The 24,177-nt window shown below is 36.8% G+C and overlaps 1 protein-coding gene across 5 annotated transcripts in view; it reads right to left on the minus strand.

The window, feature by feature from the left end:
- Positions 1-377: 377 nt before the first annotated feature.
- The window catches only part of IDE (insulin degrading enzyme), a 65,713-nt gene continuing 41,913 nt past the window's right edge, over positions 378-24,177 (minus strand). For 4 of the 5 annotated variants that reach the window (XM_068139638.1, XM_068139633.1, XM_068139635.1 and 1 more), the window contains 10 exons: positions 21,257-21,367; positions 19,157-19,277; positions 16,612-16,703; positions 15,246-15,357; positions 13,913-14,080; positions 11,398-11,670; positions 9,986-10,047; positions 6,211-6,283; positions 4,236-4,303; positions 378-3,063 (listed from right to left, as the gene is read on the minus strand). In XM_068139638.1, coding sequence (XP_067995739.1) covers positions 2,968-3,063; positions 4,236-4,303; positions 6,211-6,283; positions 9,986-10,047; positions 11,398-11,670; positions 13,913-14,080; positions 15,246-15,357; positions 16,612-16,703; positions 19,157-19,277; positions 21,257-21,367 — 1,176 coding nt within the window. In that variant the 3' untranslated portion in view covers positions 378-2,967. Of the gene's footprint in view, positions 3,064-4,235; positions 4,304-6,210; positions 6,284-9,985; positions 10,048-11,397; positions 11,671-13,912; positions 14,081-15,245; positions 15,358-16,611; positions 16,704-19,156; positions 19,278-21,256; positions 21,368-23,553; positions 23,699-24,177 lie in introns of all 5 variants that reach the window. The other variant, XM_068139634.1, reaches the window with a different exon arrangement.

Here is a 24,177-nt window from a genome sequence, read left to right on the forward strand (position 1 = left end):
AACACTGTAAAGCTGCAGCAGGCACCATTCAATTTGGCTGCAGCAATGCTCTGAATTAACAATTTAAGATTTTTGTAATTAAAATCCTGTCTTGTGCAAGCATTTCTACCTTTGTATTATTAGGTTTTCATACACTTGGAGAGAAATAGAGGTGAATCTACCTAAAACGTGTGGGATGCCGTATGGGGAAGTCCTCCACAAATTCCCTAGTGTGACTGGGAACACCTCTCCAGCAATACTATTCAGCCTCAGTAGTCCAAGCAACTGGATAGCAGAAAATCACAATTAACCTATAATGAAACACACGCACAGACTGACAGATGTAACATTACCAGTATGCAAAAACTTATAATGAAACAAATTAAGAACTCCAAACATTAAATTCAGATTGTTTATTGTAAACAGAATAACTCTAGCACTCTGTCATACTGGCTGTGTCACATGCACCCAATTCCACATCAACTGCTTAAAATAGCACTTGCAAAAAAATTACAGTTATGTAATAATAATTTATGGTTTCTTACATAAACGAATTAACAAGCACTAAAATTGAATTACAGTGTATTCTAGGTAGTTTTTTATTGCTTGTAGACACTGCAGCTTTGGATCCATTAAAATGAACCCATTAGTATGCCTGAGTTTATAAAAATTTACTGCTATATCAAACTCAGAAACTGGTAAAATGCTGGAGAACACTTAAAAGCAATTAAGAGTTGCTGGAAAACGACATGGGTTTCCACATCCAGTCACAGAACTTTAAAATCTTGTGGTGTTTTTTTTTCCTCTGGAAAACATGATTTGTGAGCTTGTGTTAGATACACTGTTACTCCAATTTATTTATATAATTTAAATTTAGAGCTGATAGTGCTTCCATGAATATACATATTCATTTTTTAAACATGATAGAAGCTATTTCATTTTATTTACCATAAGAGTGGTATGTTTAAATACTAAATCCCAAAATATATCTTTTTATAATATGCTGTCAAAATTTTTAATATATATTAAATACAAATATTATACTAAAGAAAACTATAAACAAAAGCTAAATGTAAGAGGCTTACATCCTTATCTGAAGGATCCATGAAAATGTTTTGAACAGAGACACCTTTACTGGTTTTGCTTAATTTTTTTTCTCCTGAGGCTACAAAAAAAATGCCAGTGGCCTCCTTTGGCAACAGGTTACATCACAAACTACCATCAAATTTATTAAAAATATGTTGAAACATGTACTGTTAACCTTTAAAACAACTTTTATGTACACTGTGTTTATTCAGTTAGAAAAGACTCTCAGATAAACACAGCTTACAGCCCTTACTCTGTCAAGCATTCATTTAATTTGGTTTCAGAGCCACTGTAAGAAAGAAGATGGATTAAATGACAGGATAACCCTATCAAATATACCAGGATTCTGACATAACAACCTGTGTGTCACATCAGGGCCTTAGTTTCAGGTTCTTTTGATAAGCAAACTTGCAGTAACACCCCTGATGATCAGATTCTGTATCTTCTGTGCCTTGCACACTCTATCCTCTATGAACAACTGCCGTCAATTCTGTTCATTAGACAGGTAGGAGAACTTAGCATTTAATAAGAGGCTTTCTTACCTTTTCCTATTTGGGGGATATCCCAAACACAAAATCACTCCGCAGAAACCAGTAAACTTGGTGAAGATTAGACACCATATATTGTTTTATCCTTTTACTAAATTATGGAATATATTTACATATAATATTTCAGCATAACTCTTGATCCTTCCAGGGTTTGCACAGCCTTCTTAAAAGAAGTAGGAACCAATATGTAGTGATGTAACCTGAACCACACCTTGTGCTGCAGCAGTACTGAACACCAACTACCGCACTGTCCCAAATGCCTACCTTAAGGACAAAAAAGACCCCAACAGATATATCAGAACAATGATGTTTCTATTTCATTACAGAGCCCCTATTTGACTTTCACCTCAAGAACTGCTCAGGAACTAATGTGTGCTTAAAGTTATTTGCACTAGTAAATCCTCTGCTGGACTGAGACCTAACAAATCAGGCAAAACAGACTTGAGCTCTCCATCAGTATATGCACAACTAAAACCAAAAAATGGCACCAGATAAAGTACTTGATGTACCAAACAGACAGAACTCACAGTAACACTGAAAAAAATGAACATGGCGTTGACAGTATCAAGAGACTGGGACAACGCTTTTGATAACAAAAATAAGATGCCCTATTAAAGTGTTTCCAGCATTTTACTAGTTTTAATATAAAATATCCTCAAATTCATATAGAAAGATTAAAATCATGCCCACATCTTCAATTGTTCTCGTTAAGACAATTCTCTCATTTACTACCATGTTTTCAATTTTCCTTTTTTTAGTTTTTTTTTAATTGTTTTTATTTCTTTATTTCCCCACCCACACTGATCTTCATAAAACTTAAATAGAAAATATGTTGGCTACATTAAGGTTCAATTAAAAATATCATTCAACACACCACTTCCAAAAAAATGTGAAAGTCTCTATTTTTAAGAAAAATTGTTGACCTCATCCCAAAAGGGACCTGCTGTTTTCACCCCCTCCAGCCTCCAGCAAGAGAATTATTGGGATACTAAATAATGTTCTTCAGGGGTAACAAGGGTATAGTTCAAGCAATTTTGTTTGCTCTGGAGGGTTATTTTATCAAAATGAAAATTTGAAGGGATATTATCTTTGAAAAATATATTGCATCTACAAGTTTTTTATTTTTTCAGTTGATTTTGGTTTTCGACAGGTTGTCTTGAAATATAAATGACACATGACCACAACTGATTTTTGTATACTCTCTATCCCTAACACACAGCTAATGTCAAATGAACTGAGAAGGAATTTGGGACTTTCATAACAGACAGAACCAGTTATCCTAATGTTCCTCATGAAGTCCCCTGAAAACATGTCAGTACTGATCATTTGCATTTCTTCATCCAATTGGGGTTCTTCACAGTTTTGCAGCCATGAAATTGATATGTGGTTTCACGAGTGGAAAGAGTGGCAGACTGCGCTTGAATTCTGTCATGTTTTCAATCACGCTTGGCTGCAAAGAAGCGTACGCAAGAAAAGGTCTGCTCAGTATCTTTCATCGGAGAAGGAAGACATCCTTTGCTTTTAACACTTGCTACAGCTACATATGAACACACATTTCCTACTCTTTTCTACAATATTAGTAACTGACATTTCATTATTACAGGTTCTCTCCAGAAAGAGAGTATTATTTCTTACAAAATAAATGGTTTCAGGTTTACTGTAGATCATTTAAAACAATAGCTCTGTGGCAGTAATTGCATTACTAATGATAGCAGAAACTTTAAATAAATGCAGAGCTTGTCTTTTCATTTACAATTTCTGCTTCAGAATATTCCACCTGTCCTTTGATTATCAGAGGTAAGATCATAGGACCAACAGCGATTCAATAAGATATTATTTTCAGTTGCAGTAATAAAGGAACTTTTTAGTATTTCAGTGGTAATGGCTAATATATCCACATAGAATTCATACAGAAATTGCCACCCATGGTGACGACTTTACCTTAACAACTGAGTAAGAACAGAGACCTACTACCACATTGTGAAAAGTAAATTATCTATTAGACAAACAATACCATCCTTCTTCAAGAAAAATCATGTAAGGTCCAGTAAGGGCCCAGTGCGGTCGTATCTAACCACACAGTGAAATCTGTAACATCTGCGTGAACACAATTTGTTAAATTGCTTCCTCCAGAGGCTACACATTGACAGGAATGCACAAGAATATTCTGGGGTTTAAAATAATGAGCTGACTTTGGTAGTAGTTTGAGATTGGGTTGATCTATTGCTAGTTTTTTAAAAAAGAAAGATGGTAAATTTGTTGATGCATACACATCCTTCTCTTGACATCTGACACATCTAACCACACACAATCAGTACTTTCAGCCAGGAACAATCTGTATTTACCCCACCGTGTAGATACTCAGTAGAGTTTACTTCTACTATTAGCTTTCATTTCAATGGAACAAAAGTAACAAAGGTGACAGAAGAGACTGTGAAAAAAGACACCAGGAAAAATCCCTGTTCTTATTGAGCATGACAATGCATGTAGAAAGGAGCTGAAATATCAGCCCCACAACAGCATGAACTTCAAGAAGTTTTACTGGTACCAAACATCCATATTAGGAATACGCTCTGGGATTTTAAGTATGATTTTATATATGATATTTAAGATGGTTTTTACCTGTGGTAATGGTGGTGCTGGTGCCAGGTTCACATCATTTTGGCATGGGAATTCTCCAACAACCGGGCCTATTTAATATCATCAAAATTAATTCAGGACCATACTTTAATTTATTACTTTTTACATAATAAAATGTTTTTTCCTTATAAGAAAGGTATCTATATAAATCACAGGTCATTAATATATCTCTAAATAAGCTTTTCTGAATATTTTGCTTTTATACTCACTCCAGGCCTGCTTTTAGAAATACAAAGATCTTAATCCATGATCTGAGACTTGAGAATGTGCGCTTTTATTTATCTAACACATATAAACAGAATGTAGGAATAAACTCTGCTAATCTGCAGTACAATTAATGAGGACAGGAGTAAGTATCAGTGGCATATGCAACAACAGCACATCTTTTAGTAAGGATATGCCTGTGGAAATGCTGAGTTTACTCCATGTACCAAAATTCTGGCTAGCAACCCCATGTCTTCCCTACCTGTCCCCATGCATGCTCTCCTTGAGCCCCCTTGAAAATTCTTACTGCATCCAATCCACTTGTTCATAAGAACTAGTCTTAAATTCCTTAAGCTTCTCTTCCGTCTCCACGCTCATATTTCAACCCTAACCTTCAATCTTGGAGTCCAAATGCTTTCCCCTCCTAAAAACCCAGGTCTTATCTCTACTGCTTCATATTCTTTTCTGTTCTCAGAGAAAACTGGATGTCTGCCTCTAGGAGGAAGGGTTCTCTCTGGGAAGCTTTTTGGCCTTCCTCCTTTGCCTTAACACTGTTGAGGATGGGAGCCTACAGTTGGAGGAATGCTCACTTGGACTCATGGAAACTGCATTAAAATCTCCATTTCTCTTTCATGATAGACGGGAGGCCACATGACAAATTAAATGGTATAGGACTCAGAGCATGTGGAGAAAATACCTTGCTATGATCTTTCTAAGAGTAAACACTTGTCAGGTTGTCTCCCATGCTTACTCTTGTCTTGGGAAGATACCATTCCAAGCAAGTAATAAACCGTTCTGGCAATGAAGTTACTACACACTAGAATAGGATAGGAAAAGCATAGAGCTATTTCTATTTAGCAATGATTAGTCACAAAACCTGAAAAAAAAAATGCTTTGAAGCAAGTTGTCCTTATTCAGCTGCAGAGATGTAATTTCCACAGTACCATAAAAATAAAACATTCTGAGACTGGGAGGAGTTTCACGACAGGCACACAGCTACCTGCTTCTTTCTTTTGTACAGACTAGACTTCGACACTCTTGATTTTGCAACCAGTTACATGTTAGAATTTAAGTCCAGTATAAACTGGTAAAAAATCTGCACAAAACAACATAGAAGTTTTCCCTCTTAGTTTATTTGTATTACCCAGAAACCTTTGAACCTTTTCCTGATCAAATTATAAAACGGAACACCACCGTTCACAATGCACAAATAGTCCAGATTAGTGGAAAATAAAATCTAAATAAACTTTGTCTTTCACAAGTTAAAATACAATGTCTGGCATTGCCAGAGTGCTGCCTGCTGTTTGTTTACTGATGATGTTTGTTTTTTACCTCCGAGGATGCTTGAATAAAATTCTGGACATTCATTGCTTGTTTGGAAATAACCCCACCACACTGTGCTGGTAACTGCAAATCCTACTTTTGTTTTTCCCTGCAGGACCATTACAAGAGTTTTATGTTTGTTTTAAAATACCTCATTTAAAAAAGAAGTGCTATTTTAAGATATATTGTTTTAGTGGTGGCTGAAGATGTGTTGTTTCAGGGTTGCCGAAGAACTTGGTCACAATCAGAAAATCTGAAGAATCCATGAGAGGAAAAACTATAAAACCAAATATCTTTTCTTCTGCAAGGTATGTAATCTCCAGAATTCAGTTGTTCTTATAGTGCACTTGTACCATTTAATATGGCTGCCTTTATCTAGGATTTGCCTGAATGGGAATTTATTACATACTATATTTAGCACAATACTTACATGAATCCATTTCTCTTGCAAGGACATGTACTGATACCTTGTGTCTTCTGGGAGCATCTATTGCCAACAATACCTACAGTAAAAAAACATCAAGTCATTCAGGTATGGGAAATATGACTCAGACATTATGTTTATTAAACAAGAAAAGAATAAGAGGATTTTAATTTAATCTTTATAATGTGGGATGAATTTTGGGATGTCCCAAAATTATTGAAAGCAATGCATGCAATTCTTAGAATTATTTAACAATCAAGGAATTAATGTATTGTTTTGAGAAAAACTGGAAATAATGGAATTCAGACAATAACTATCATGGTATCAGGAATGCAACCTAAAATCCCTGCAGAATTTTCAATCCCTAGCAGCTTTCTGGAAGTACATCACCCTGAACACAATTATTAAATTCAGCTGGACTAGCTCACTAATCTATACAGTTATTTCTGCTCTGTAATACTAGATAATCATATAATGAGCATTAGTGTAAGCAAAATAGTACAGATTCCTACAAAACCAGAATGTGGATACTTGTTCCAGTTATCACTTATTAAACAACAGCTGCTGAAAATCCATTTACTATGTTTGTATTTGCTGTGTATTTTCAACCATCCTATCATACAATTAAAAAAAAACCCTAACCCACAAAACAAAGATTTTATTGTTTGCTCTGCCATGTAAAGAATCAGCAGTTTTAAGCATTAAGACAATCTCAGAAAAATAGACAGTAATATAAAACTTCTCTTGGACAGGGAAAAGGCTAAGACAGAGCACAAAAGAGAAATTATATTGAAAGACATTAACCCTCGCACCAAGGAAGCAAGAATGAACACACAGACACAGAGAGAATCACAGCAGCATTCAGGTTGAAAAAGACCCTTGGGATCACCAAGTCCAACTGATAATCCTACTCTGCAAGATTCACCTCTAAACCATATCCCCAGGTACCACATCCAAACAACATTTAAACACATCCAGGGGGTTGCTGATTCAACCACCTCCCTAGGCAGCCCATTCCAATGTCTGAAATACACTCAGAATTTTTTTATCCAATAGTAAGTTCCAAAGAGACAGCTCTACATTATTTTTCAAAGCATTCCATTAGCTATTAATGCCCTGTAAGTAATAAACAATGTGTACACTTTGCAGTATAGTGAACTATCACCATTAAATCTGTCATAAACCATAAAGAATGAGACTAAATTTACTGGGGGGAAGGGAGGGATGGACTCTTCTAGTATTGTTTCAGTTGCTTTATGCTGAGTTGCAGTGCACAATTATTGCATCAGTAAGCTATTCCTTTGTCCTACCTAGCTATGAAAGGAAGAAGAAAAACGTTGCAGCCACTGTTCTGCAAACAAGAGCTGGGACGCATGCAGACTGCATGGGATTGCAAAATACTTTCTAGCTGACCAATTGCATGCTGCAAAGAGCAAAACAATAACATTCCATGTGAGCCAAGAACAACATCGTGCACAAACCAGCCCCCTTACATGCTGGCTCATTTCATTGGAAGAATTAATTTAGTTTATATATGTGGCAGAGTTTTATTCCTCTTTACATGTTGGCATCTTTGATTACAATGGGTTTTAGTTTATACACATGGCTGAATCCTACTGGTTAGATGGGTCAATGTGAAAGATAAAGAAAGCATATAAAAATCAGGTACTTTGGGCAATAGATATTTGGTTAAGGACAGTGGGGGGTAAGGGCTTCTCTAGGGATTTTTGGTTAGGGAATTCAGCTAGGGCTTTGCTTTAGGGATGCTGCTAGAGATATACTTAGGACTTCTACTTCTGTTAGCTACTTCTGTTAAGGGCTTCTGGGACGGACCTCGATCGACTGGTGGGCGGAGTCCACCGGGATGGCATTCAACAAGTCCAAGTGCTGGGTGCTGCACTTTGGCCACGGCAACCCCATGCAAAGCTACAGGTTGGGGTCAGAGTGGCTGGAGAGCTGCCAAACGGAGAGGGACCTGGGGATACTGATCAACAGCTGCCTAAACATGAGCCAGCAGTGTGGCCAGGTGGCCAAGAAGGCCAATGGCATCCTGGCCTGCATTAGGAATAGTGTGGCCAGCAGGAGCAGGGAAGTCATTGTGCCCCTGTACTCTGCACTGGTTAGGCCACACCTTGAGTACTGTGTCCAATTCTGGGCCCCTCAGTTTAGGAAAGACATTGAGACACTTGAACGTGTCCAGAGAAGGGCAATGAGGCTGGTGAGAGGCCTTGAGCACAAGCCCTATGAGGAGAGGCTGAGGGAGCTGGGATTGTTTAGCCTGCAGAAGAGGAGGCTCAGGGGTGACCTCATTGCTCTCTACAACTACCTGAAAGGTGATTGTAGCCAGGAAGGGGTCGGTCTCTTCTTGCAAGCAACCAGCACCAGAACAAGGGGACACAGTCTCAAGCTGCACCAGGAGAAGTTTAGGCTCGAGGTGAGGAGAAAGTTCTTCACTGAGAGAGTCATTCATCATTGGAATGGGCTGCCCAGGGAGGTGGTGGAGTCACCATCCCTGGAAGTGTTCAAGAGGGGATAGGATGTGGCACCTGGTGCCATGGTTTAGGCATGAGGTCTGTGGTGACAGGTTGGACTCGATGATCTTTGAGGTCTCTTGCAACCTTAGTGATACTGTGACTACTTCTGTAAGTGGGACTCTGAAACTCTGTACTACTGGGGATTCTACAACGCTGTAATAAAGGAATTCTGAGAGGATTTCTGAGATTCTCTACTCTCTCCATCTCTGGAATTCTGCTTTTGGCAGTGGCAAGGTTCATGTCCCTACATTTGTCACCCAGAGGCATCCCGTTATCAGGGGCTACTACGACTACAACATCCCCCAAAGCAAGGGGGCAATAAAAAACGAGTATTGATTTACAGTGAACAAAGCTTTAAAAGTTTCTGTTTTGTTCACAATTCATGCACACAAAAAATGTGTCTCATTTACTGGTTGAAGAAAAAAAAATGAAAAGCACAAATCTGTAATTTTGGCTAAGCCTGGTCACACAGTAGCATATTTTTTATTCATAAATAAAGTATAAATGAGAGTAAGAGCTGGTATAAAAAACCAACCCAACCAACCAACCAAACAAACAAAACCAACAAAAAAACCCAAACAAAATTGTGGGCAAAAAAGCTGAGACTCACACAAACAGCTTGCAGAAGTGATGGAAAGTTTAAATGGAAAAGCAGTGAATATTTTACAGAGAACCACAAGCACAGTGACAAAAGGAGATCCCAAAGCATATCCAGAAGCATCCCAACACTCCCCTCTCCCCACATGAGGGTACACCCAAACCCCCCAGGGCTCTTTCTTAGCCCCCCTCCACTGTCAGGCTAATCTCAGCTGGCCAGATCTGAGATTGCCCTTCCCCTTTTTCCTCTTGGCATTAAGCCTAGCCAGGTCTAAAAGGCCTTGAGTTAACTCCCCCTCCATTACCAGACAGCATCTCTCATGAGGGCAGCAAGAGAAGAAACAGAAAGTGAAAGACTTTGCAGGTGGTTTTATAGGGAGCAGGACATCATGGGAATGAAATACATAACTTCCTGTGTCCACCCACTGGACTGGACACCTGGGGCATCAAAGATGTATCTTGTGTGGTAGCAGCAGAAGGCACCCAGCCTGAACTACCACAAAAACCAAACCAAACCAAACAAACCCACACACAACAAAAAGCAATCCTCCAGTATTTATACATTTATTATACGCCTAAATCAGACATAAGCATAGTTCACACAAATTACATCCAGTTGTAGCTACGTGTTAGCTACATGACTAACTTACCTTGTAGAACTGTATAATATCATCCTTGGTCAGGGTCTTTAGATAAGCCACTTCAATGTTATCTGCACAACAACAGTAAAAATTAAAACAAGTCTGAAACCGTTAGCTGGTTATTAGCTCACTACTTTTTCAAATTCATATGCTGTAATTTACTGCAAGTAATATGCTTTTCACTGTTAACTTTCAAGCTAATGCTTGCATCACTAAAGCTTGGCAGAAAATTGCACTTCAGTAAGTCTATTTGATTTGATTTCCTAAAAAATGCACGTTTGAAGAATACTGATTGCATTCTTATGTTATTCAATAGATAAAAAAGAGATTGTCTGCTTCTCTTTATCTTCTTCAAATCAGCATTACACATTTTTGAAGCAGACAGAACTCTAGATGACTTTTAACAGGATGTACTTCAGCAGAATATACTCTAAATAGTGCCTACATCATACGTTAAGGAATAATCACCTTTAAGATACCTGGGGACAATAGGTCTCAGTAGCTACATCACTTTGTATAAATTAAATTGTAATTAATTAATCATGCAATATTGCTGCAGAGGCAGAAGGTTTTTGGTTTAGGCCTGCTTGCTATTCTTTGGGCTAGAGCAGGAAGATCAAAAAGAAATGCATGCAAAATATGCAGCTGACAAGTCCTTGAGGCAGGCTGTAAGTAATTAAGTTCTTACATGGGGAGCAGAGGGAATCAACAGAACAGAGTTTGGAAAATGGATGACATTTGGGAGAAACATTTCAAATGAAGTAAACCAACTAAAAATAAAAATGTAAACTCTTGAAGAAAAACCCCTCTCACTTCTTAAGGCTGAAATGTGAATTTATGATTTTGATAATTCTAGTCACATTAGAATCATTAATGAAATAAAATTACCAGTGGGTAGAGAGGAATTAAAGATACAAAAGTCAAAGGAAATAATAAGTTGAGTGGGATGTAGATATGAAAGATAAGCCTACAGCTAGGAGTAAGAAACTCCAGAGAGATAATACAAATCCAAGTATGGTAAAAAGAGGAACACTTAAGGCAAAGAAAAATTAAACTGTTTCATCAGACACAAAAAGAGTACTTGAGGGAATAAGGTTTCCACAGTACTCTTTATATTCAGGCATGAAACCTTGTCAGGAGCTCTCAAAAAATGTATTTTCTCAGGGAAGGAATAAATACAACTTAAGGACACATATGACAGGAAAAAAAATATATATATGCACAAGTTATTTAAAAGTTTGAGTTGTTCAGGACAGAGTTCAATTGCCAAGGTGGTGCTAGATTTATGGTTGGATTCAATGATCGTAGAGGTCTTTTCCAACCAAAACTATTCTATGATTCCCAAGTGGATATGACACTCAACAGTTGGAAGTGTAGACAAACAACCCATTCTATTTTAAAGGAATTATAACTTGTCTTACCTCTGTCAAAGTTATACTGCTGGGAAATTATTTCTCCCCAGTATTTAGCACACTCTGCAGACAGTTTCTTTGGTTTGTCTAGACGACGAATTGCTAAAGCTTGGATGTGTTTTTGGAAGGCCTCTTCTGTCATATCTTCTATGCATTTCTCCATAGTTTTCAAGAATGCTTCAACTCTGCTTTCTAAATAGTGTGGTGGCTTTTCAGATTGGATAATAAATCTTAGTCCTTGTATGCCGTTTGCCCGACGAGGACCACTGAACACAATGTAACCTTGACAAAGTAACGGTAGTCAAAAATTAAATTCAATCCCCTGTTCCAGTATTAAGTTTGTCAAACATAGCATAAAGTTGCATCCTTGTAAAACACGCCAAGTTTAATTCCGTATTGTAAACCACATAGTGCAGGTTTTCAAAATAAGCCACTCGTGTCCAGAGGAGGGCAACAAAGCTGGTGAGGGGTTTGGAGCACAAGTCCTATGAGGAGAGGCTGAGGGAGCTCGGGTTGCTTAGCCTGGAGGGGGCTCAGGAGAGACCTTCTTGCTGTCTACAACTACCTGAAGGGAGATTGTAGCCAGATTGGGGTTGGTCTCTCCTCCCAGGCAACCAGCCCCAGAACAAGAGGACAGAGTCTCAAGCTGCACCTGGGGAGGTTTAGGCTGGATGTTAGGAAGAAGTTCTTCACAGAAAGAGTGGTTGGCAATTGGACTGGGCTGCCCAGGGAGGAGGTGGTGGAGTCACCATCACTGGAGGTGTTTAGGAAGAGACTGGATGGGGCCCTTGGTGCCATGGTTTAATTGATTAGATAGTGTTGGATGATAGGTTGGACTCAATGATCTCAAAGGTCCTGTTTGGGACTATTACATGTCTTCATACTATCAAGAAGACACATACGACATCACTACTTCCAGCCAGCCAGCCAGCCAAACTGTTTGTATGTAAAAACCAGTTTGACTTGAGGTTGGTCAAGTAATAGTCTCTTAGTTATGTTCCATGAATTTGGAACCAGTTTGATAACTTATGTTGTATTTTCCATGAACTAGAATTAAGCTGACACTTCTGTAATTTCCCTGCCACTCTCTCTCCTTTAAGGAAACACATAGCATTTATCCATGTGTATTTTTCCAGTACCTCACCTTTAATCCACAAGTTCTCAGTTAAAAGACTTCTAATTTCAGGATTTTGTAATTTCTTTTTTTTTGTTTGTTTGTTTGTTTTAAATAATGTAATACAGAGTTCATCATCCTCAAACTCTTTAAAAGCTTCTAATTACCTGAACAACCTTTAACCTGTTATTTTCCTGTTCAAAGGTAAGCTTTGGACTTTGATCACTGGTATTTATTTTGGAAGTCAACTGGTCACAGTTGACATTTGAAGTGAAAACTAACAAAGCCATCATAAAACATTTGACTTACTCCTTCCCACCACAGACTTTTATTCATACTGCTAAAGCATTTATTGCGTGAGTTCTTGTCACTACGTCTACTGCTTAGCACACTTGTAATTCATTAATTATTTATTCTTCTTCTTCCCTTTACTTTCTCAGAGACTGTGTTAATAGTGACTGAAGCTTACTGAATTTTTCTGGATTTCTACTGTCTTCCCTCCTATGTCTTGTGAACTCTGTCATTTGTCAGTTAGACAGTGCTGGACAAACTCACCCAGTTCTTCCTCACCGGTTCCTCACCTCTTCTTTAGTCTTTTCCTCCAATTTCTATACAAAACCTGCCACCAGCACATTCCAAAAATCTGCTAAATAACCTGGATTCTGCCCTATTTTCAGCAGATACCTAAACAGTTAAAATCCCTATGATGATGGCTGGATCTGCTAGTTGCTCACAAAATGTCTAATCTTGGTGATATCCTGGGTAGTAATGGCACGGAGACATTCACCAGCTTCTCACTATTGGGAAAACAGTACTCATTCCTCCTCCTCAGTGCTTGAAATATGGAAACAGCCATGCAAAGTCCCTGTTTTTGCAAGTCACCCTGCTCTTAGTCTTACTGGTTCAGGTAAGAATTATTTGTATTTATTGGTAAACAGCTGTATTATTAAAAAGCCTGGAATGCATTTAAATCTTCACCAATGTGGCAGCTTACATTTAACCTCACAGCAGTATTCCTAAGACAGGGCTTATGAACCATCAAGTGCACTTGGAAGTAGAGACAGAAGCAGAAAGACCAAACTGAAGTTTTAAGAAGATCTGAAATGTCGGGAAGTGATCTAATGTCCTTTTGGCAAAAAATCTAGATAGGAAATTTTCTGTACAGTGATCAAACTTTTTTTTAAACCAGAGTTGGTTTCAGATAGTTCAGGCTTGCTTCTTCTCAATTTAGAGTGTGTGAACAGTAACATTCCTTTGAGTCATCAGCAGTAAAAACAATTTACATTTACTAAGTGCCCTTTAAATGGCATTCACTGAGCAGGGAAAGAACACCCCAAGATGTCTCATGTAAGTGTATGAATATGCCTGCATGTCTGTATATGGACACATAATCACTAGGGGAAAACTTACCTAATTGTTCCTTGGTGCGAAGAGTATTGAAGCACGGTTCTGAGATAATTTGACAGAAGAGCTCCAGAAACATATTCTCAGAAGTGCTCTGCATGTCTGTTTGGTAATATATTTCAATTCCACAATTGTTATGAACTTCATTTCTCTGTTGATATACAAACCAACCTCCTAAAGGACAAAATGTTCAGTTCATAAATATGTACATTCTTATTGTCCACAATGAAAAAAGATAATCACAGTATATTAGAGGTTGGAAGGTAACTGAAGAGATTATGGGGTCCAACCCCCCTGCCAAAGCAGGATCATTTAGGGTAGTCTGCACAGGAATGCATCCAGGTGGGTTTTGAAAGTCTCCAGAGAAGGGGTCTATCACTTGTGGAAAGAAATTATAATACATGGGTTAAGACTGTTAAAACAGAATTTCCACTTACGGCACACTTTCCATGAAACAAGTAAAGACAATGAATTGTTACAACTTGAGTGTATCACTAAGTAAACTGAAACTGTCTGCCTTTCCTCAAACAAGTATTTCTGGAATTGGGCTGAAATTCTGCACTGCCTCTACTGTGTAAATAGTTACAAAGGACAATCTGTCAGAAATATTTATGAACATTAAAAATATTTCAGCATTTAATATCAGCAACTTCTTTTATATATGGTAGTTTCTATAGGCTGATGATCAAATATATGTAACAGACGTTGGCTGTAGCTACGTATGTTATCACTTCTGTGTAACTCCCAGCAATTCCTTAAAGTAACTTTCATACATATGGTTTCTTTTGCATAGTATTAGTAAAATCATATATAGACACTATAAGACCAAAATCATTTATATGTTAGAAAACAAAGAAGTTACTTGTGTAAGAGCTTTCTGTTTTCTCAAAATGCAACAGTCACTTAGGATAATCCTTCACTGAATGGTCAATTAACACTCAAAGTGCTCAAATGGTGCTTACCCAAACGTGTGCTATCGGTTACAGAGAATGGGACACAAATCATAACAAGTGAATTAGGATTGAATAACTTAATCATAGAACGGTTTGGAAGGGACCTTAACAATCACCTAGTTCCAAGGCCCAAGAAGTCCAATTTACACACACGGATTGAAAATTAAGTAAGATTATAATCTTGCTGATACACTAGAAAATTAAATTAGTGTAGAATCTTATTAAATGTAAAGATATAATTAGGATGTGGCTTGATTAAAGTTTAAAATAACCTGATTTTGAAAACAAACTCCTAGCAACAGAGTAATTATTTTAAATTCATTAACAAACAGAGACTCTCAATTCAATATGCATTAAAAAGTGTTAAAGAAAATCATTTGACATACTGTCAGGAAGTTGCACTTCTCTGTATCTCACTAGCTGACTGGGAAGGAGTGGTTTTGTATGAGCATGTTCAATGAGTGTGTCTTCAACCATCTGCATAATTCCTAATGCAGCCTGGAAAACATAAGCGGATTTCCAACAGTCATTCATTCTGTACCTAACAGCAGGGCAACACTTGCCCATTTTTGATGGTGACATGAGAGAAAAGAAAACAAATTAAGCCAGGAATATAAAGTAGGGATATTGTAATTAAATAAAAACACAGAAGTAGATGACAGGAAGTAGTGGCTTGGGGGGAAAGGGTTTTATGGGTTTTTCTTTTACATTTATCTTGCCTACATGTTTGACTACTACTCCTCCTCTCCAACACTTCAGAAATTAACGTTAAACAAGCTTTTTTTCCTTTCCCTTCAGCACTTTGATGTACTAATCTTTCAGAGTTTGAAAATAAGATACCTACAATGGATATTTGCAAAACAAAGGACATCTCAGCATATGGAATTTAAGAAAACAAATCAATGGTTAGGTTCAAACACGCACCCCTTTGACGTGCCAGTAGTACTAGGATTCACTGCCCATATACTTTCTTTTATTTGATGGATTAAAACAATAATTAACAATCATAAATAGTAGGGAAAAAGTAAAAAGCATTGACTTCATTCAGGGACTGAATCATAGAATTGTTTCACTCAGAAAAAAGTCTCTAAGATCACAGAGTGCAACTGTTGAATTAACACCACCATGGCCATTAAACCATGTCCTGAAGTGCCATGTCTGCGCGTCTTATGAACGCTTACCAGAATGGTGACTCCACTACCTGCCTGGGCAGCCTGTTCCAATGCCTGACCACCCTTTCAGTAAACATCCAATCTAAACCTCCCCTGGTGCAACTTGAGGCTATTTCCTCTCATCCTATCACTTGTACTAGGGAGAAGAAACCAATCCCCACCTCAATTTAATCCTACCTTAATTTAACATATTTAACTTCAAAAACTCTGTTAAGGGTTAGCTGTTCTTCTAGCCTGCATATGGGAAATTACAATTTGCTACAAAAAAGTCCGGTCTGAAAGCCAAAATCTCTGAAGTCTGCACTGCCACAAACACTCAAGTGATTTTATCAAAAACATACAAAAGGTTAGTCTGTCTTTGTTACTGAGCCTGGAAGAGCAAAACAAGGCAGAAATAAGCCTAATAAATGCAAAGTAGAAAAAAATGACACTATGACACACATATAAAAACAAAATATCAAGTCAAATAATGAAACCACATGACCAAACTGCTTTAACATCTGAGATTAAACTAGTCTCCCATTTTTATTGCTGCTTTTGAATAAAAAGTTGTTTTATTAAAAAGAAGCATCACACCAACCTGTTTTGTTATATTGCCATGGAGAAGAGCTTCAATATGTAACCGTGACAACAACTGAGCTATAAAGGCCTTGAGGCGGGGAAGAGTGACATCTAGAATAGATATTTACACAGTTAAATCAATTACACACATTTTAACATTAAGAAATACCTAATTCATCACTAGATATGCTGCATTCCTTAGAGGATGAGAAACTCATCATCATGAAAAAAAAAAAAATTAATCTCTCCTTAAAAATATAACATTGGAAAGCATCCAGGTCTAAATATCAGTACTCATCATCCTTTGTTTCGCTTAGAATTCACATATGGTCTGACACGGGTTCCAAAAAGAAAAGTTAAATAGAAAAAAAAAAAAAAAGGAAAAAAGCCTGCTTCCCAATCACACTGAACAAACATTCATTCTGCAGAGAAAACAGCTGCAATCATTCAGGTGGTGTTCCAAGCAAAGCCTTAGTTATTAACTAAACAAGCAGCACTCAAGAAGTACACTGTGCATTTACCATCTAAAAAAAGAATGTCAACTCTAATATGGTGTTTTGATTGTACCTTTGTAACAAACAATACACAAGAAAAATATTTTGAGTATTTTCCAGAGTACACATATACACACATTGTACACTAGTCTGTCTTTGCAAAGCAGATTTCATATATAATGCAAAGTATAATTTAACATATAGAATCAATGGAGTAAAAGAGGAAGGATGGTTGAATGGAAGCAGTGCTTGTCTCTATTCTGAATTCCCTTACTCTACAATACCAACAACATATCACCAAATCTGTTAATTTATCTTTTTGTTTATTTTCTCAACTAAAATAAAAGCAAGTGTTTTATTTCACAAATGTTTTGAAAAGACAAATGCAATCAGAACGATGAGGTCACTTGGTTGTTCAGTGAGGGATGCATACATATCTAACAGCGCTATGATTTATATCAGAAACACCTATACCGTGCTTATCAGTCTGTCTTTTTCTTAAAAGAGGTAACTGTCCAACAGTAAAAAATTCATTTCCATATGTTTCCAATTCCTAATCAACTTCTTATTGTTATATAGTCCTAACCTTAATTTTCACTTCAAGAATGGATTATTAACAGTGCAAAAGATTACAATCACACTGAGTGCAAGAGAGGAAAAGAGAAAAAGTGAAATCATGGAAACTCCTGTACTTCAAGCTGATTTTCAGCAGTGCTAAGTAGACAGCATTCCTTTCCAGAATTCCATTTTTAGTCACTCTTATGCTGACTACAGTAGTATTAATCTTATAAATACAAATTACATATGGAACACCAATCTCCTGTTTTTTCAAATCCAGTAGTCATTAAAACAGGAATGACCTATATATAGCTGAACCCACTGCCATGAAAATCAGCATTAGTTCTGTCACTGACTTCACAGGCAAAACTGGGATGACTGCTCATCTCAGGGATGCCTGCAACTATTCAACTGAACAACCGTATTTTTATCCTGGAGCAATGCTGCAGAAAAAAACCCACACCCCTGTGTGCACACAAGACATCCAAGGAGTCAATCTTAATGAAGCAGTTTTAGGTGCCACAATTTCCAACAGTATGGCCTGTGACAGTCTTTCACAACTATGCATATGTATTCTGAATCCACCCCCTCAAATAAATACAAAAGCAGATATTCTTCTTGAAAAGAATGTCTGGGTGCATTCAGAAAAGGTATTACAAGATACTTTGTAAATTGCCCCAGTAACGGCCTTTTGTTGTAACACAGCAAGGTAAAGGTAGGGAAGAGTTCTGCTCTTACGTTAATCAGTTAAATATCTTAACCTGAAATTTCTTCTTCCTCCAAATACTGTGGGGCACTCCCTCTCTGTCAAGAACCATAATATTTTTTATTATTCCATCTTTCACACATATTCTATCTTTTTTACTGCATTATCTACAGAAACAAGTTAAGATTCCCTGATAATGTTAAAAACACATTGGGAAGTACAGTGCAAATACATTCCAATGTGTCTGCAAGATGTCAATTAGAACCAAATTATTTTAACAGTTATGGTTAAGCATTGGATTCACCATAACCAGGCTCATAACCCATCAACACCGCTAAGCCACTAAGTCATGTTGGGTGACAGGTTGGACTTGATGATCCTTGAGGTCTTTTCCAACCTTGTTGATTCTATGATCCTAAGTGTCACATCCATACCTTTTAAATACTTCCAGGGATTGTGACTCCACCACCTCCCTGGGCAGGATGTTTCAATGCCTGATAACCCTTTCTGTGAATAATTTTTTCCTAATACCCAACCTGAACCTCCCATTTGAGTTTTGCCTGAATTTTTACCTGCAAATTTTGCCTTTTGGGGTACTGTCTGTCTGATTTGCTATTCTTTCTAGAAACTGGAGAACACCTGCAAAGGCAGTGACATCCACCTGCATCAGCTCAAGCCTGGTACTGCAGGGGTTTTACTTGAATAATGAGCAGAGTTCAAAATAGGTACCTTCATTAGTTCAGTAACAAGACATTTTCCATAAGCAAAACCAGAAATAATAAAGTCTCAAAGTGGCAGAACATTACCATCTAGAGCTTCTTTTAATTCATCTTTGGTCCAAGCAACTTCTGTCATTAGGAGTCGGAGATAATATATTGCATGCTGGTGAGGCTGTTCAGCCCTGAAGTTGTTAAGTGATCTCATATACTAAAACAAAATAACAAAGTTCAAATTACAGAACTCTATTACTAAACATAAAATATTAATCTTGTACTCTTAACTTTGGGTACCATCAAAAACATACACTTCAAATGTCAAGAATGTTCTCTTGCTTGTTAGACCTCTTCAAAAATTGGGTTAAATTACCTTAGTAATAATGTGGGCTTCTGAGCCCATGGATTAAGCAGTAACCATTAAGAGAGATAAAACGAACATGAAATCAAACTTCTCCATAAAATTAATGACTGGAAATTAAATTAATGCCATCAGACCTAAGTATTTAGATCAAGTTGCTCAACCAAGGAAACAGACATTCTGTGATGACCATCTGGGGAAGTGAAGAGAGTATCATTAATAGGAAAATTGCTTCCCTGTCTGACTTAATAGAAAAGCACAGGAGCATCTGGGAAATTCTTTGCACTCTGTGCCAGGATAAAGGAGGTACGAGGTAAGCATCACCAAAGAAACTCCTTGAGAATCCAGCTGCATGTTTACAAAATAAGTAAAACCTTTCTCCTTTACCAGAGGAACTGGAAAACGCAAGCTAATAATTCTGGAAAGCTGGGATCATTTCCAATACAGGAGAAAAGTTACTGATTTCAGGGCACATGAGCTAGAAACAGTGAGCATGAAGTAGCTGAGGGTGCAACCTTCTATCTGTTCCAAACTGAAGAAAAAAGCTGTTAACTCCCTTATCTGTTAGATGTACACACAAGGGGGGAAACTGCAATCTCCCAACATTTTTGTATTTTGTCCTTATTTTACATACACAAAACACCTATGTAACACAAGTCTATGAAATGACAAAACATACATAACAGAAACAAAATTCAAGCCGGGAAACATCTTAAAGAAAATTATATATAACAGATCCTTCACATACATGTAGGTTGTAGGTTTTTTACTTTGTCATTTGGCACATCCAGGTAAAGTTTTCAGATAATTCATGTATCCCAGATACATGGCCCTAAATAAAGGGCTGTTGTAATAAATCCACCTCATGCCTGATGTCCACCTGCTTAGAATTTCCTACGAAAGGGTAATGAACTAAAGAAGGCCCTAGTGTCTGTCTAGGCCAATCACATGTTCAAATATCACCAACAGCAGATGATTAAACTAAAACTCTATCAAGCATGGAGTGATCCTTCTTGAAGCCGTAGATCTCTCACCTGTTGCAGACTACCTGCAAGCTTTCTGGGCCAGAAGTCAGCCTGTTCCCATCTAATCCTTATGTACTCATTTACACCTCCACCACAACTCATTGCTATGAGTGTCAATATCTAATTTGTTAATTTCCTTTGTTTTACCTTTGTCTTGCTCTAAAGAAAGCACCAGAAGAATTTTTTTTCCCCTAGGAAATGTAATCACTATGCATAAATTTACTTCAGAAGCTGAACAAAAAATAATCTAACATACATTCCATATATATACACCTGTCATTATATTTAAGAAGTGAGACTTCCAAACATCAGAATGTACTTTATCAAGCTTTTACATCACAGGATCTTTGCCCAGGAGCAGAGCTCCTTTCCACATCTGGAGGGAAGAAATGCTGCGAATCTTTTCAACATTTCTTTTCCCTCTTCACCCATTTTCACCTTCTTTTATGCCTAGATCCCATGGGAGCCTTTCCAAATGACAAAACAGGATATGAAGTTAAGAATTTCCCCTTGACCCCTTCTTAGATTTCTCTCCTATCAAAGCAAGTTGCAATCCCTAGATCAATCACAAGAAAACTGAAAGAAGATTTCAGGGCCAGTTATGTTTAACCAAAGGATGTAATATAAACACTCCAGGGAACCCACGGCCACAACAAAAGACCAGAGTAAATAAACCAAGCTTCTGCAGTCCAAATGAGGCAGAATTTCACTCTGTATTTCCACGGATACCCAGCCCTCAGATTTCATTTCAAGTCAATGCACTCAATTTTAAATTAATCCAAACTGTAGATTTCTCATGCGGCTTACCGCTTCCTTGATAATTTCAAATCGTTTTTCATCAATCTCAAAAGTAGCCATTTTCTCAATGATCTTCTTGAGCAAGATATGTTGCTTGTCATTATAACCTTTTACAGAAAGCTATGGAAAAAAATGCATAATTTGCTTTAAGCATAGAAGATAAAAGAATAAAACAATTTTCAAGTCTTGTATAATTCAGTGAAGAATACATTTTTCAACACTTACTCTACACTCAACATTATTCAGCATTAACTTATTCTGAAATAAAATTCCTTTACCCACCAACAGATAACTGATGAATGTAACACTGCACATACTCTCAGGAGTTATGAATGCAGAGAATTCATGTCAATTCCTGTTAATGTAAGCAAACTGTACTCAGAATATATATTTTTAATCATTACCAAGTATTCAGTCTAGTCAGTAAACTGTACATTTAGGGTGCTGAATTTGTTTTACTCTAGGTTTCTCATTTTAGTAAAGAAATCTAGATGCAGTGTCTTCTTAAATATTCTCTCCAATTTTTTTAACCTTGATTCATATTTATCTTGTGGATGAGAAAAATACTTCGTGGAAGTAAGTAGTACTGTAAGAAAAGGGGTACTGTCAACAGCAACACAATTCATAACCAGGATGGTACTGGGCTGGAACACCAAGGTAGTTAGTTAGTCTACAAGCATAATGAGATATTGATCTGAGCATGCGCATTTTTTTTCAAAGTATACACAAAATAAACCTGGCCACTGAAAAAAACAACACAGAAACTTAAAAATTACTACATGATTGCAGCAACATACAGAAAGTTATTCTAATGAAAAAAGGCATTAGAAAGCCTTTTGGGGGAGGGAAAACCCTTCAAAATTTGCTCTTGAAACAGGAGTTTAATTATCTGTGCTGTTTAATTATTAAGGACAAAACAAAATTTTAGGACACAAACCAACATGCAGGTTAATTCCTACTTTCTGATAAGAATAATGTTTTCTTCTATAGTTGCTGAAACAGACCTGAAACATGACTTTGAAGAAAAAGCTAGTGTAAATGGAATTATGACAAAGGTTGATACCCTAAATGGCAGTAGAACCCTAAATAGCATTAGCACCCAAACTGTTCACCAATCACCGTGAGTGATTCTCAGTATAGCATCTGTCCTTGCTTGAAGTATCAACATTGTACAATTACACCTATTGACTATAAAACTTCCCATGATATAGAAAAGATGTACCCAGATTATCACAACGGAGTAAATTTACTTAATACGTGGAAATAGAATCTGTAATTACAGACAAAGAATACAAAGACTCTACAAAAAAACCCAGCTAATAACTAAAATAACTGTAAGCTTCTAAACTCAGACTAAAAATGAACTAAATTACATATATGCACACCTCTTTTTAATTTTATTTTTGTTTTTAAAAGGAATCAACTCTGAACTTGGAAACATCAGCAAGTTTTGAAACTGAGAACAGATAATTAAGTTTGCAGTAAGTTCACTGAATGCTACCAGGAAATGAGATTTGTGTTGGATTGAAAAAAACCACAACAAGCAAAAGAAACAAAAAACCACCACCAAAACCAAGAAATTGCAGCACCCTCTTTCATATAGAAAATGTGAAGACAATATATAGTACATTCGTTTACCAAGATGCTTTGGAAAATAATAATTCTATAGGAAATTTTAGACAAATTTTTGGTATAAAATTATGCTTAATAGAAGCTTTTAACAGAATTTAAAGAGACACTATTAAAAATCACCTATCATGAATCTCACAGGAGAAGCTGAGTAAGAAATAACCATTTAGTATTAGTATTTATCAAGTGAATACTGTCAGCATTTTAAAACACTTTATAAAACGTGTAATAAAACCAAACACTAATAAGGGGAAGCCATAAGTATCTAGCATTGCATTCTAAGGAACACATGCACAATGTATTTCCACAGCTCACTACAGCAGAATTAGAGAATAACAACAAAATTGGTAATGCTGAGATTCACTCAACAGAAAAGTTAATCTTTTTATGTAGAAACCAGCAATACTACCACTCAAGATAATCATGCAAGCAAATAGAAATGTGAACTAGAATGCAATCATTACACTGCACGCATGTCCACAAGACATTGCAATTTTAAATATATCACTCAGTACTGATTAAAATACAGTTTTGCTTTGCCTTTACTTCATGAGATATATGCAAGGGAAAAAAAAAACATTAGCCATCTCATTTAGAAATGCAGAAGTCAAATGTTTTCTCCAAGCTCAACAACTCCCAAGCTGTTTCATTTCCTCCTGCATTTTTTTCTTACTTACAAGTATTGCATTCATTCCTGATGCAATGCCATAGACCAAACCTGAGAGGCGTGCTGCATATGTATACTCTTTTAAATCATCCTTCAATAACCTGATAAACAGGTATGTCATGTTGCAATGGAGAGGATCAGCATAAATGTAGCGACTAACAAAAAGAAAAACAAAAGAAATGCTTTGATACCTCAAGCAGTGACAAAGTAATGGATGAAGAAACATGACTGAAGAGTATGTATATGCAGCCTCATGATCAGTAGTTCTTTGAATAGGAAAGCTGAAGTCTACCGTTTCATTTAACAGCATGAAAGCATTTGAGAAACTGAGATAAATCTTTAAGCTTGGATTAGGGTTGCTTTTTTCTTCTTTTTTTTTTTTTAATGGAAGAACCAATCTTACAACTAATTAATGGTATAAAAATAAAGAAGAAAATTTGCTTAGTATGAATGGAAAGATTGTTGAAGGCTTTGAATAAAATTCAACTTAAAATTCAAATTAAAGAAAGGATGGTTAATAACCAAGACCAAAAGGAGTACAGCCTTAGACCCATTTTTTAAATAGTAGTCCTTCCATCAAATCAATATAAAAATCTTGATGAGTGGAAGTAGTTTTAAGGCTCTACGCTCTTCC

Source organism: Melanerpes formicivorus, unplaced genomic scaffold (genome assembly GCF_026170545.1).
Source record: "Melanerpes formicivorus ecotype bairdi unplaced genomic scaffold, bMelFor1.0.p_v2 SCAF_6, whole genome shotgun sequence".
NCBI lineage: Eukaryota > Metazoa > Chordata > Aves > Piciformes > Picidae > Melanerpes > Melanerpes formicivorus.